The sequence below is a fragment of the Anser brachyrhynchus genome (genome assembly GCF_964034855.1).
Source record: "Anser brachyrhynchus genome assembly, chromosome: 2".
NCBI classification, from domain to species: domain Eukaryota; kingdom Metazoa; phylum Chordata; class Aves; order Anseriformes; family Anatidae; genus Anser; species Anser brachyrhynchus.
Genome location: NC_137695.1, coordinates 149,250,999 through 149,265,731, shown reverse-complemented (window position 1 = coordinate 149,265,731; position 14,733 = coordinate 149,250,999). Strand labels below are relative to the sequence as shown.

The 14,733-nt window shown below is 49.8% G+C and overlaps 1 protein-coding gene and 1 long non-coding RNA gene across 2 annotated transcripts; both read left to right on the top strand.

Annotated features, from left to right (window-relative positions):
* Positions 1-2,671: 2,671 nt before the first annotated feature.
* Positions 2,672-13,058, top strand: LOC308190724 (zinc fingers and homeoboxes protein 1; the record flags this gene model as incomplete). The annotated part of the gene is made up of 6 exons (XM_080582379.1): positions 2,672-2,737; positions 4,933-5,028; positions 7,848-7,991; positions 8,808-9,325; positions 11,452-11,584; positions 12,722-13,058. Coding segments are annotated over 6 exons (1,164 nt in total), but the record flags the coding sequence as incomplete, so codon positions are not given.
* LOC308188940 lies at positions 5,040-6,852 on the top strand. Its single transcript, XR_013945888.1, has 2 exons — positions 5,040-5,802; positions 5,889-6,852. It is a non-coding gene; the product is annotated as an uncharacterized lncRNA (long non-coding RNA).
* Positions 13,059-14,733: the final 1,675 nt, after the last annotated feature.

Sequence of the window (14,733 nt, the reverse complement as noted above, 5' to 3'; positions counted from 1 at the left end):
TTTTAGAACCGTGGCTTGGCTCGCCGACTCACAGAGAAGCCGAACTCCGTGGCTTTGCTTCCTTCTGGAGAGGAGAGAGAGGCAAAGGAGGCTCCCTGCCCACTGGATTCGCTGCTGGGGCAGGCTGGCCGGGGCACTGCTGCAGCTCTGTCCGTCTGCGGCTCACCGCCACCTCTTCTGCCCGATTTCTTGCCTGGCGTTGTTCTGCTCAGCCCCCGGCCTCTGCATCCCCCTGTTCATGCCGCCCTGCTCTCAATTTACCGCCCTCCTCCCGCAGCCAGCGGAGGCGCTGGAGCACTTTTTGCCCTTTGGGAGGAAGGAATCGTGTCGGCTCCCACGTCTGCCTTTGCTTCGTGCTGGCTTTGCCTTCCTCAGGGACGGACGTGGATTTAGCGAGTGCAGCTTTGTCCGTGTCACGTTTGGTTTCTCACCCAGCTGGAGGCAGATGGAGGCCCTTCCCGATTCTGCCGGCACTTCCTTAAAGATGGGCTGAGTTCGAGCCGAGCGTTGTTTTTCTGCAATTTCGGTCGGTGGCTTCTGGGAGCTTTGGCTCAGGGGTCAGCCTTTCGCCACCCTGAGTGTGACCACTTCGTGTTCAAGGACGATTGCTCCGGGGATCTGCAGCTGCATCTCGAACCTTCGTAAGATTTGCTAGAGCTCACCTGAGCTCAACTGCAGTTTTGTTTGCTGGATCGCCTTCGTTTGTCTGTGGTGGTTTGTACCAGCGATAGCCTCTGTATGCCCTTCTGCATGAGATGCTGTTTGTATCACCCTCCTGTGCCCGTCGTGGACAGTATCGCCTTGTTTGGCACCATGCAAAGAGGATGAAAGATGGCTGCTGCTGTAAAGAACTCGCCCGGCTCAATAAAAGGAAGGAGACAATAAGTAGAGGGAGACAAGGACATCAAGACAATGTCAGTAAATAAAGAGCTCCTCCTCGTCTTTTCGTGAACGTGTTTAGGGAAGAGCCGACGTTATGACTGTCAAAAAAAAAAGCAAACTAATCTCCCCTCAAGGTACGAATGTTTCACAACGTCTGGAAGAATCCACTTACGATTCGGGAACCACCCGCCCTTTGAGGAACGCCGCCTGTGGGCCCTGCTGCCCTCTTCTCTGCAGGCAGCACGCCTGGCTGAGGGGGGAACTGGTCTCTCTTTTGCCTCCTTCCAAGGGCAGCTCCTTCCCAGGACGTCTCGCTCAGCCTGTAAATGATGTGCGAGCTGCCCAGCCGACGTGTGTGGGTAGTGCCGACCAAAATAGGGCCCTGGTTGCCAACCGAGGTTTCTTGTTTCTCCTGTGTGTGCTTGATGGTCTCTTGAAACCTTTGTGGTGTGTGTTCTCCTCCTGGCACAAGCGTGGCTGGGCTGTGGTATGCACCCACGGAGGCTATCACAATACAAATAATAACACCCAGTAATTAAAGAAACTCCAGGGGGCAATTCTTTCGAATTAATTTCGCCTCGGAATAGACTGGGAAGCCGGGAGAAGAAGGGCTGTCGGGATTCAGACAAGCTCTGTCTGCCGTGCTGTATTTTCTTTTCCTGGCCGAAAGGCTCAGACGCTGCGGCAGCAGAACGAATTCCTGCCTGTCGTTTGGGCTGTCCTGCGTGCCCGGGCTTCCTCTGGGCTCACCCCGACGGCGAGGTGAAGCACACGAGCTTGTCCCCAGCTCACTGAGGCTGGAGCTGGGTCCCAGCACATCACAGCTGGCTCATGCTCATGCCAGCAGCTCCAACAGCTTTGCTGATGCGCAGGAACTTGCGACTGCAACTTCTCAGAGCCCGTCGGTGTCACTGGCCTGATTTTCATCCGCTGAGCTGGTGGTTTTGGCTGGCAGGGGAGTAAGACCTCGTCTGCCTTGAGGAAGAGGATTCATCTGTGGCTTTTTATCCTTGTAGCTGCCTACACGGAGCAGCTGTGGCAGCACAGGCTCCCATCAGGCTCATGTATCTCTGAGCCCCCTCAAAGCTGCCTCTTGCAGAGCTGTTTTCTCCTGCGTGAAGCCCAGGCTGACAGCACCATGGCAAATCACGCCGTGCGAGCTCAGGCAAACAGCTTTACTCAAGTACAGTGGGAATTTGCATGCTGGCAGCTGCGCCGATGACTCGGGTCTTGCAGGAGGAATTGAGCAAAACTGCAGTGCTGACAAGGCACAGGAATTTCCTTAAGTTGCACTTTTTTCATTTCAGTAACTAATACACGAGGAGCCTTTTAAATGTCTGAGGGGAGGCGGGGGAAAGGGAGAGCCAGGGAAGGAAGGAAGAGGAGAAGCGATATTACGCCTGTGACTTCTGACTCAAAGCATGCAGTCAGCTGCCAGGCCCCCTGCGTGGCGCTCAGGAATTGCTTCCCTATCACTGATTTACCAGACAAAGGCATGCTCGGCGTTGCAACACAGAGCCTTTGCAGACCACGTTGGTATCCTCAGAGGCAACGATGGCTGAAACCCTGAGCCCTGGAGGACTCCGCAATCCAAGCTGGCAGGCAACTGGCTGCACTTGGGTTTGCCCCTGGGAGCGCCTTGCACTTTGTGTTTTACTTTGAGCTGGGGCCACATTTCACTTTGCTTACTCATGTTCCTTTTTTTTTTTTTGTGTTCTTTTTCATTTGTTCTTAATAGTCCTGCTGGATTTTAGTGCTGTACTCATCAGACTTGTGTTTTGCAGCATGACCGGCAGTCCTGGAGGAGTGGGAAAGGAGCACGTGCCCAGCATATGTGAGGAGAAGCGCAGACGCTGTAAGTGTTCAGACACCAGTGCCAACCTCTGCAGATTCATTCCTGTGTCCTCTGCCTGTCCTGCAGGAGCTCAGCACACCAGTCTGCATGCAGAGAGGAGACAGATGGTTTTGCTGTGCGCAGACAAGAAGCTCTGACTGTGCTCGCCTACCCTGACGCTTGTAACGAAAAGACTGAAGCATCATGTGGAGCAAGCTCCTGATTCTCTCCAGACTCGCTTGTTAAGCAGCTTCCTATGTTCAAGAGGGCTTGTTTGCCAAATGGTCAGCTTAGAAGCAAAAGAAACCTCAATCCCCTTTCATTTTCTAGTCAAATCTACTTGCCAATGTTCAGTTTCTACCCAAGGATTTATACCAGCTGATGCTAGTTCCAGTCATAGCTATGCTGGTATGGAAGATATTTTGAGCATGTAACCACTTAGAAAGAACAAGGAAAAAACCACAAGCACCCTCCACCCCTTTCTCACATCTCTACTAGAAGGAAACCTTTCAAATTATCCATACAAGCAGTGGTTTGGCCTCGAAAGCTGTTCCGGTAGGCACAGGTTCATGAGTCCATTTTCAGGTTAGGGAAGTACAAGGACAACTTTTCAGCTCACCTTCTCTGAACTTGTATGGTGGTTTGGTGGGAGGAAATGGATTTCCCTGGATGAAAGGGCCAGTAGGGCAGAGAGAGGAAACAGGGTTGCAGTATGCTTAAAACACGATACACGTTCTGTATGGTAGTGGCATGAGCCAGGACAGACAGCTGGAATAGCTAGGCGTTGTTAATCAGCAGTGGTATGTCTGAGTCTTAAAGTCTTAAAGAAGCTCTAGGATCAGTCTTTACTTTGCTGTGTCCCCTTTTCCCACAGCACAACAATGCAGAATGCAGGGAGATTTGGGAAGTCCTGTCTTCTGAAAGCCTGAGATTTCAAAAGTTCCCCATTCTGCCTTGGGCGAGAACTGAAATCAAATGGAAACGTTACTGAAATACTCTCCCATCCACCCTGGCATGCACACTGGACCAGGACACCAACAGAATAACTCCACAGTTATGCAATTAATTCATCTAAGCACAGGACACTTAAGTTCAAGTATTTCTTATGGTATCTTTCTAAATTTCCATTAGGATGACTCGTGGCCAGGATCTTCACCAGAGCAATGGGAAATGCAATAGTCCTGTTCCAAATGGGAGGGTAAACTTTGCCCTCTTACCACCTGCCTCGTAAAACCAACGCACAAACGCCAGGAACAGGACCACAGAATCATTAAGGCAGGAAAAGCCCTCCAAGACCACCTGGTCCAACCATCCCCCTACCACCAATGTCACCCACTGAACCATGTCCCTAAGCACCACGTCCAACTTTTCCTTGAACATCCCCAGGGACGGTGACTCCACCACCTCCCTGGGCAACCCGTCCCAGTGCCTGACTGCTCTTTCTGAGAAGAAATGTCTCCTCATTTCCAACCTGAACCTCCCCTGGCACAACTTGAGGCCATTCCCTCTGGTCCTATCACTGGTTACCTGTGAGAAGAGGCCGACCCCCAGCTCCCCACACCTTCCTTTCAGGTGGTTGCAGAGAGCAATGAGGTCTCCCCTGAGCCTCCTCTTCCCCAGACTAACCAACCCCAGTTCCCTCAGCCTCTCCTCATGCTCTGTGGCTCTCCCCGAGGGGCTCAGCGCTACCAGCACGACCCCAAAACCGCGTCTTGGAAGCCACAGCCCCCGTGCCCCACAGCGCCCTGCCCAAAATGGCGGCCGCGGCCCCCCTCAGCCCCACAGCGCGCCGCCCGCCCAGCCTCCCCCCGGGCCCGGCAGGGGGAGCGCTGCCGCCGGCCGGCCGGGGGGGAGCCGCTCTGGGCCGCTCTCGGTGGCGATGGAGGCGGCGACGGAGCCGCTGCTGGGCTGCGAGTTCGCCGAGTCCCTCTTCTCCGGCGGCAGGGAGCGGGGCGCGGGCGGCGGGGCCGGGCAGCCCTACAGCGCCAAGCGCTGCGAGCCCCGGGTGAGGAGCCGGGGAGGAGCCGTGTGGGGCCGGGATGGGATGGGGTGGGCTGGGAGCGGCCCCAGCCCCGGCCCCGACCGGGATTTTGCCTGCCCGGGGCTTGGGGAACGGGGACCGGGGGCTGAGGGAGCCGCCCCGGAGCGCCTCCGAGCGTGGCGGCCGCGGGTTTACAAATGTTTTTTTTTACGTCTTTTTTTTTTTACGCCCCCAGTGGTTCTGCGGCGAGACGGGCGGAGAGGAGGACGCCGAGATCTTAACGGGCAATAAATTCCGGGCTGACTTGGCGTACAGGGAGCGGCAGTTTGAGGTATCCGCACGGCTCTCACGCACCGGGCTTGGGGACGAGTCGGTGCCTCGGTCTGTAGCAGCTACCGGGACGCTGAAATCAGGCCCTGTAGTCCTCAGTGTGTTGGGTGGACGTGTAGGTTTCTGTAAAAACCTCCTGACTGAGCCGTGACCCTAGGTCCTGCCGTACCTAAATCCGGCTCGATGGCACCTTGGGAGGCACTACAGCCCCGTCAGCTCAGGCACTCTGCTGGTTAAAGTGTGCCCAAGCCGTAACAGTTAGCTTTGTTCTGGCAAGCTTTCTCAGCCAGCTGTCATCTCCTGGAGGCAACGGGGACCAAGGCGAATCGGCCAGCCTAAAAGAAATGGTGTTTGACCTCCGGAGGCAATGCATACCGAGCCCATACATGTTAATGGCCCGGCTGTGAGCAGGGCTGATGTTTGTGATCGCTGAAATCACGGTCGGCAAGAGTTAACAGGCTGATTTCTGTGCTCTTGGGGATCATGCCTCGTCCCACGAAGGTTGTCACCTCACAGGCTGCCGCCTGGCTGCCCTGCACCTTTCTCAGAGCTCCCCCTGGCCGTCAGGGTTTGGCTGAGTGGAGTCATCAGGCCCCTGACAGTTGGCTCGTGACCCTGGTCATTGCCTGTCCCACCCCTCTGTTGGCTCTGGGTGGCTGGTTATACCTCTGGGGTGCATTTATGTTCCCCGTTTATGTTCCTGCATGCTGCAGTCCTAGACCCCCACAGAATCACAGAATTGTAGGGGTTGGAAGGGACCTCCAGAGATCATCGGGTCCAACCCCCTGCCAGAGCAGGTTCCCTAGAGCAGGCTGCCCAGGTAGGCGTCCAGACGGGCCTTGAACATCTCCAGAGAAGGAGACCCCCACAACCTCCCTGGGCAGCCTGTCCCAGTGCTCCGTCACCCTCACCGTGAAGAAGTTCTTTCGCATGTTGGTGCGGAGCTTCCTGCGCTCCATTTTGCGGCCACTGCCCCTTGTCCTGCCCCCACAAAAAAGCCCTCTCCACACTGCCTGCTTGCTGAGCTTCATTCCTCATCATCAGTGCTCTCCTGCCTCTACCATCCTAGTTCCAGGATCCTGTCTTTTGTTTTCCCAGACATATTTCCTGGTCAAACTCAGCTGTTTCTGCCCATGCCTCAGCTCTGATCACTCTCTGTTCCAGGCTGTGGTTTGCATTACATGCTCCCTGATTTCAGAGCTGTCAAGCCAACATCCGACTACACTCCTGTTGCCTTTCCTGTTGGATTCGTGGTTCTGTTTTCAGTCCTGCTTTTAAACATTATTCCAGTGCTGCTGTCGCCTTGTCTGTACCTGACAGACATTTTCCAGTCTCAGCCAAGACGCCCTGAATGGCTTCACAGAAGTATGCTGAGGGAGGTGCCTCAGGCTGCAGTGAGACATCCTGCTTTCGTGAAGAGCTTTGCTCTGTGCCATGTGCTGCGGTGCCCTCCCACGAGGGACTGGCACCCCACAGATCTGCAGCGCAACAGAACGTCTCTTGCTTCCTGACCGTCTTCCATCACAGCGATCCACGTCAGCCGCGTCTGGTGGTGTGTTCTTGGATCACTGTGGCAGAACCAGAGCCAGGGAAGAGAGCGTCTGCGTGTAAAATCACAGATTTGAGAGCACTGACCTCAGAAAGGGGGCTGGAAACAAGTAAATGGGAATCTCTTCAGTCATTGTGAACCGTTTTTGATGCCAGCCTAAGCTAGTAGGTAGGAGAGACCAAGGACAGCAGTGATCTAAGCCATGCCTTTTTTTAGGATAGAGATGACTGCAGAACCTGCTTGGGTTCATAATGCCAAACCTTTGCCAGGGTTATACCCCTTTGTCACGTAGCAAGGCAGACAGGGACGTCCTGCAGCCCTCCTCTGGTCCCCCTGCCCTCATGCCTGCTGCACTCACTGGGTGTAAGGGAGCTCTCACTTTTGCCTGAGAAGGAATGTGAGCTTACCAGGGAAGAGAAATACTTTGACCATTATGCCAGGAGGTATTTCGGGGATGTTGCTTGTGGGCTCTTTTTGTGAGAGCTATTCAAGTTTGCAAGGAATAATTAAATATTCATTTAGAGAGATGGGAGAACGAGCTCTGCTCTTTAGTCTTTTGGTCTGAGCTCTCCCACAGAGAGGAAGGAACCAAGATTCCAGTCTGAGCATCACTGAATACTTAATATAATGTATTTAAATGTTAATTGGAGTCCTGGTGAGTGCCCTGAGCATTAAGCTACGGAGTATTGCTCATTCTCGTCTTTTTCCTTGAACCAATTAATATTTAATTATTTCATGCAAATCCGAGCCGCCGTACAGGAGTGATGGAGGCTCACTTTCCTTGCGGTCTCCCCCGACTTGCTGATTATTCATGTGAGGTGAGGGACAGCCCTTCTCGTTGCTCAAACCTTCGCAGGTTCATACCTTCTCGCCGAGACGTTCGTGGATTTGAAGCAACGTCTGCCAAATTTAGGCTTAGCGCTGCGATCCCTGAGTTAGCTGGGGCGAAGGAGCCTCGTGTCACGTATGCCCTGGGCCAGGAGGTGACCTCCTGCAATCCCTGCCTGTGCTTAGGCGTGGGTTGGGGCTGGGGCTGCTCGTCGCCGTCCACGCTCGGGCGGTTCAGAGCTGGGCTCTCTGACCCCGTGGTTCCAGGTCCTTTGTGCGCTGCTGGCAGTGGGTGGTAGCTGAGTGGAGACACGAAAATTTGGGCTTCAGCTCCTGGATTCCCTTTGTGAGTGCAGTCGTAAACAAAGCATGCTCTCGGGATAGCCTTCAAATGACAATCTCTCCCTGTTTTGTTTGCCTTTTCTTTCTACCAACGCTACCAGAAATCTCTGAGTGAATACTCCAGCTGCTTGCTCCGCTTACCTCCCGGTAACATCGCCATGAGGCGGGATGTCCAGGAGGGCCAGGCTCGGTGTTTGTCTCAACTAGGAAGGCACAAGGAAGCTCTGGATATTGCAGAAAAAATGGTAACTCCTACAGTCTTTCTTTTATGCTTTGAACATAAAAACATTGCCAGTAGTTCCTTTATATGGACTGTTTTCTGGAAAAATAATCTTCGTGTGTGTAGTCCTTCAGGATGCTCAGTGCTCGGGGTGTTTTGGTAAGCAGAGGGTAACTGTCACTGCAGATATCGTCACCCTGTAGAAATCAGAACACCCTGTACCACGGTGAGCTCCCCGTGCAGGGAGGCTGCTAGTCCTGGAAGGGGCTAAATATCATGCTCTGCCAGGCAGAATTAACGTAACGTAATAGGATTTATAAGAAAGGGGATAAACGAGTGCTTAAATCTTTCCACTGTAAAAGTGACCGTTCGAAACTTCCTTTTATTTCCATGTACTCGCTGCCAAACTGCCACCAGGAAGAGTGCCTAGCCCCTAATGGAGTTTTTTCCGTAGAGGAAAATGTCGAGAGGCTCTGAAATCTGCTGAAATTTTGCTGCTGCTGTTTATTGTATATAAAAGGTATTTTTACCACCAGGAAGGGCAGCTGTTTCATACTGAAGGCAAATAAGCAAGTGACAGAGTTCAGGGGCAGAAATGTTCAGGGGCCTTCTTGTCTGTCAGGCTGGGACAAGGCAACTAGAGGCAGTGCTGCCAGATCGATCCTGCACGAGCCGTGTCGCGCTGTATCATTTAAAGCTCAGAGAACAGTCGTGCACATTTTAAAAATTACCTCCAGAGGTATTTGTCATTATTCAGGGAGATGTTTTCTTAGGCTCTGAAGGACGGTCCTGTTCTTCTGCTCTTGTTACTAATCTTTTATCTTCTATCTTTGGTTTCCAGAGAAGCGGCGCCACTAACACGGATCACTTAACGACTGTGCTCAACCTGCAGTTTGCCATTTATCAGGATCTGAAAAACGTAGAAAAAAAGATGCTGTGTCTGCAGCAGCTGATCTGCTTACATCCCTTCAACCCGTGGTACTGGAAGTTACTCGCTGAAGCTTACACGAGCCTTTTAGAGAGCCTGTCTCCATTACGCATTCCAGAGACAAATACAAACCGCTCTGAAGAGGTTGGTGTCAGTGACAGCCACTCCAAAATATCAGCTGGAAGAGAGATTCATTTCCAGCCTCACGGATCAGCCAGCCAGAGGGAAGGCCTTTGGTCCAGCCTTGCTGCAGAGACAAAGAGCGAGAACGCAGGGACTTGTAACAGCAGCCAAGCTGTAAAAGAAACCCCCTGTGCTTCACCCGAACCTGAGAGAAAGGACAAAGGGATGGAGGGAGCCTGCGCGCCCTGGGAGCAGAGCGTGTCGAGGGAGGTTGGGATAAAGGCATGTGCCTCATTTATTAGAGCGAGGTAATGAAATGCGTTCTTAGAGTAATGCTAACTTCTCCCAGTCCAGGACAGTTTTAAGCATATTGTTACCCAGCCCTGAGATTTTCAGCTTCCATTTTCAATGTCAAGGTTTGTTTCGGTGCTGACAACACAAAGAGGCACCCTGCTACTGCTTGAGATGTAAAAGGTGAAGTCCACCAGCCATGAACAACTGCAATCTGCATGGAAAGAGTCAGTGTCATGCAACGTTGAGAAGCAAAACTTTTCTTTAATGATCTCATTATGTGATTTTTTTCCAATTATTCTATACAAAAGGGGTTATTCTCCTACAGACACCCCTGTTAGAGCGTGGCTGTTTTCTCTTTGCTGTTCAAGATGCAGCAGCTGAAGTCCCCCAGAGGGAAGGCTAGCCCGTCTTCCCTCTGTGAGTGCCACCTGGCTTATTTGCTTGAAGCCTCATGCTTGAGCAAAAGCGTATTATTTTAATAACACACCAATTTGCATAATGGATGAGGCTGAAAAAGGAACTCTGTGACAGCCGATTGACAAGGCTGCATTAAAATGCTCTTCCCTTTTCTTCCTTCTCTTACTAAAACTCTTGTACACAACAAAAATCCCCACAACACGGTCTTTCAAAGAGATAATTAGGAAATGATTTTTGTTAAAATAGCCTCGATTTTTTTTCCTCTTGCCTTTCAGTGACGTGTTAGTCACTGAATGTGCTTAATGCCTTTTTATGAACGTTTTTACAGAGAACACCTTATAACTGCCCTGTGCGGGCAATTTTTAAGAAATATTAAAACAGGTAGAGCAGTTTTTAACTGTACTTTGACTGAAAGAAGGTGATTTAATTGCTGCTTGGGAGAAGTTAATAGATTTAGTATCGATGTCCAATATTAAGCTACATTTGTATGAAAATAATGTGTGCTTCTTGTTTCAGTGCGTGTGGCTCAGCACTGAGACAACTGTAAATTCAGGGATCTCCCTACACAGATTCGCAAGGTGTTGGTTGTGCTTTATATTTGCATAAACACTTGTCCAGGGGGAACCTCTTCCCATCCCAGGGTTTATGTGTCAGGTTATCTAAAGTTTTCAGGTCCGCTGGATTTTAAGTGAGACGTGGATGTTGTGTGTGCGGGGTAAATGGCACCTGGAAAAGGGATGTGAGTACGGCTTTCTTCAGTAAATAAGGGGCTGCTTTAGAGCATTGTAAATAATTAATTCTTCTAGTTTTGCCAGCAACAAAAACGGAGAAATGGTTTTGTTTCGTTTTCAACATTTCTTTTTTTTTTAATATTGTTATGTAAATTTTGAACCAAAAATGTTCCATAAGAAAAGCTCCTTCCCGTTTTTACTTTGAATTCTCTGTGAAAACTTTATTGAACTTACCCACGGTTTGTTGGCTGAGGCTTGGAGATTTTGATGTTTATATTGCTCACGTGAAAACTGCCGGCTAAGGCCTAACGTTTTCTCTTGCTACAAATGCACACCTTTATTATAACACCTGCCACATTTAGCTGTGGTAAATGTGATAGATTTTTATTTTATTTCTGTATAAAGCACGAATGAAGCATAGTTTCAGAATGATCCTGCTAAGTCTCAGTGGTTACTCGGTTGAACATGCACAGAGACTTCCTCTGCTGACACGTTTTACTCCTTGTGGGAGGAGGACTCTGGAAACTGCCAGGATATTTGATAGTTGAAGGTATTTGATGTTTGGCTAAAAAAAAAGCAAATTTCTGGCTTTTCAGGTCGCAGAAATAATCGCTGAAATAATCAGTGCCATAGGCAGCAAAGCACCGCTGTCTTGTTCGGCCTCGGGGTGTGGGGTGCTTGACGCGCTGCAGGTAGTGCTTGCAGACCCGAGCTTCTCTGCTGAATTGTGGCATGACTACGTGGGGAGGCAGATGTTTGTGTAGAGCCAGCAGAGATACTTGGTATGTTGTTTTTTAGAAGTACTTCTCAGTATCGCAGCATGTAGGATAACCAGAGCAGCTTGCTACACGTGTTCATTTCTTCTCAGTTTGTGCAGCTGGCTGAAGTCAGGGAGAAGAGCTGCCTTAAAGTACGATACTGCAGTTGGTTTTAGGTTTGCTGACGTACTCTTTCTCCAGCCGTCCCCTCTTCAGCTGCCTTTTTCATTTCAGGCTTTTACTGCAGCTTACCCAGTCGCAACAGGCGTCCTTCGCTCTGGAGAACAACATAAAAAGTCAGAAGGAAATTGAGGGCAAAGTGGCGCAGTTTGGTTTAAGCGAGACCTCCTCGCTGCTGCTGAGCGAGGTAAGGGGACGTGGCCCTGGGTGGAGGTTCCTGTGGGCAGCTCAGCACCGAGTCCTGGGTGAGGTGCCTGGGCCAGGTGATGCGTACAGCTGCCTGACGCTCCCCTCGGCTAATTAACCGTGCTGGGAAGCGAGGTAAATTAGCCAGGGCGGATGCCCTGGGAGCGTGTTATCCGGAACTGTTCGGCGCTGCCGTGTGTCACGCGGGTGGATCTTCGTTCTGCTGAGGTTCTCCTCCTCAGATTGTTCTGATGAGCACCCTCCTGCGGGAGCGCTCAGGGTTGTTACGTTCCTCATTGGACTTGTGTTTGCATCATCGTCGCCGTGCGTTTTCCTGGGATGCAGGTTTTATCTTGGCAACTTCAGATGCCACCAAGTGAATCACGGGCATGAAATGCGAGTGGAGATTGCGCCGAGGGCCACTGGATTGTTAAACTCTTTGCTCCTTCAGAAAATTTTCAGAAAAAGACAGAGACAACCCTTTACGTTATTTCTTCGATCAGTTTGAGTACTGGCTTCTAATTTTAAAAGAACTACAGAGGAGGAGATTAATATTATATGGCTTTATTCACAGAGCTTAAACATTTGTAGTGTCATTTATGGAGTTCTATTTTAAAGAACAAAAAGAAGCTGGCGGGATTTTAACTTTGCTGCCAGTATTACAGGTTTAAGTTACTAAAAGCCAAATTTATTTGCCAAGTTGGCAGACGATCTTGCGGGGTTTCATCCATTAGAGGGCAGTAGCATGCAGACTATCGCAGATTTCGAAAACGCTGGTGAAAAGAAAATCCCGTCCCTGCTTCCCTCGGCCTGACACCCCCCAGCAGGAGACCGCAGTAGGTGTTCCTGGGAGGTGGGCGTTGAACGTGGAGCTGGGGGTGAGATTTCCCCTGCTGTTCACAGTAAACATCCCCACATACAAGCACAGGCCGAAGCTGGGAGGGATTGTGCACTGTGAAGCCTCTGAATTGTCCATATTTATTGCAGAATTCAACAGGCAGTCAACTTAATGGTGGCTTGGAAACGTCTCCTAGGTGGAGTATGGTTCGTGTGTAAATGGCTTGGCTGTTGTCACGTTCCTTGTTTCCTCTGCAAGGTATTTCCTTGTTTCCCACCTTCTTTCGTACTCTGTTTGCAGGTGATGGGGGCGGATCTGATACCGGAAAAACTAAAAGAGGAGTTCCAGGGTGAGGTGAAATGCATAGGCTCGTCAGCACTGTCCTCGCTGGTAACTGCCTCGGCCTCAGAATTTGAAAGCAAATGGTTTGGTGGGCTCCAGGAGGGTTTATGCCACTCTGACAGACAGTTCTGTTCAGATACACATAGCCCACCTCTGGCTACATAAACGTTTTGTTGTTTGTATTATCATGTCTTCAAATGACCGTGGAATGATACTTCCAAAAATGTTCATATTTTTTAAGAATTCTTCCCGTATATCTTTTAAGAACTTACATAAATCTCTGCATTTAAAGTCTTAATGTCTCATGTTTTTCTTTGTTCACTGATACATTTATATTAAAAATAATAAGAAATCCAGTGTAAAATTGCCCTTTTGGTTTAACTTTCAGAGGTAGCTTTCCGTCACGAACCTCACAGGGTTCTTGAAGCACTTGTGATTTTTGAGGTGGGGGGTCTGTGATGCTGGTGGAATGCAAGGCTTCCTTTTTAATGCCCAGTTTGAAAACTCCTCGGTTTTAAATCCTACATGGTTGCATTTAGAGCCCTGGAATTAGCCATTTCAATTTAAATTAATATTTCTTGATCAGTTGACATTTCACTGATTTACTGTTCAGGGCTGAGTGGCTAGGAATCCTAAATATATTTATGCTGCAAAGTTGTCAATAATTCCATATTTGGGGGGAAAATATCTAAATAGTAACTGTTTAACTTAGAACTGGAAGGAGATTTTCGCCTAGGCTGAATGCTTTTGCAGGCGTAGAGCTAGCCACAGCCTAGTCTTCAGGGTGCTTATACAAGGAAGGTGAAAAACTGTCAAGGCTGTTTATATGTGCTGAAGAGTGTTTAGTCAGAGCATATCCTTTGTAAAACCTTGCAAGGAAAAGAAAATCCTCTGCTGGGGAAATTGGCAGTGTTGTTCCTGCATCATACAGATCCTTATGCTCTGTTTTCGGTTCACAGCGACAGCACTTCGCTTTGTGCTCTGAAGCGTTGACGTTGTCTGCTGTGGGCTGGCACAGGAGAAGGCAGCGAAGATCTTGTCGTTTCTTTGGTTTGAAACAATTCAGATTTGAGGCAAACAAAGTGTGCTGTTTCCCCCATTTTATCTCCTGTTAAGCTGTGACCTGTAAATTCTTAGTAGCGTTTTGTAAAAATGTTAACGGCGAGAGTGTAAAACTGGGAATCTCTCAGACATAATTTGCTGTGACTTTTCTTCGTGTTTTCTTTCTGCTAAGAAAACTAAAAAACTACGAAAACTATTAAAGAGTGCTGAAACTTGCAATAACTCACAGTTGAAATGTCATTCACCGTACACGAACACACTCTGTATCTGCAACTTTCAGATGGATTTTAAAGCTTGTTAGGAAATCGGCCGCTAATACTTGGTGTGCCACGTCCCACTGCTAAGCCGAGCGTGAAATCTCCCCGGAAAGATGGAATATCGCCTTGAGCCCTGTCAAATTACCTGTGATAGTTTGGTGACTTAATGCGATTAAACCACATCCTGGTCAGCTGGTTACGAAATCCGATGGCTTGGCAAGGGAACTCGGGGAAGCGTGAATGCGCTCCTCATGTAGTACAGAATACTCGTTTTAGGCATGCGTCCGCTTTGCTAGGTGGAATTTTTTGGGGGTGTGCGTGTGTAGAGCACCGTGTGCGGATGGCAGGAAGCCCACCTGGAAGGCTGGGGGATGCTTTTAAGGCTCACTGCTGTTTGCAGCAAAGACTGTCTGTAAGGGGCCCTAAATTAATCACACTGTTGGCAGCAGCAATAGGGTGTCTTGCAGAAAAGCCACAGAAACGTGAAAAGCTTTGTGCTAAACATGTCAGCAAAAAAAATAAAGTTACAGAAGCAGGCACTTTTCCCAGGTTCTCTTAAACTTACGGTCATGAGTAGCTACAGACAAAGGATAAAATCTGTTTTCCCACAGCTCCCAAGTAGGTTCAGCAGTTCCAGCATCGTAACACAGC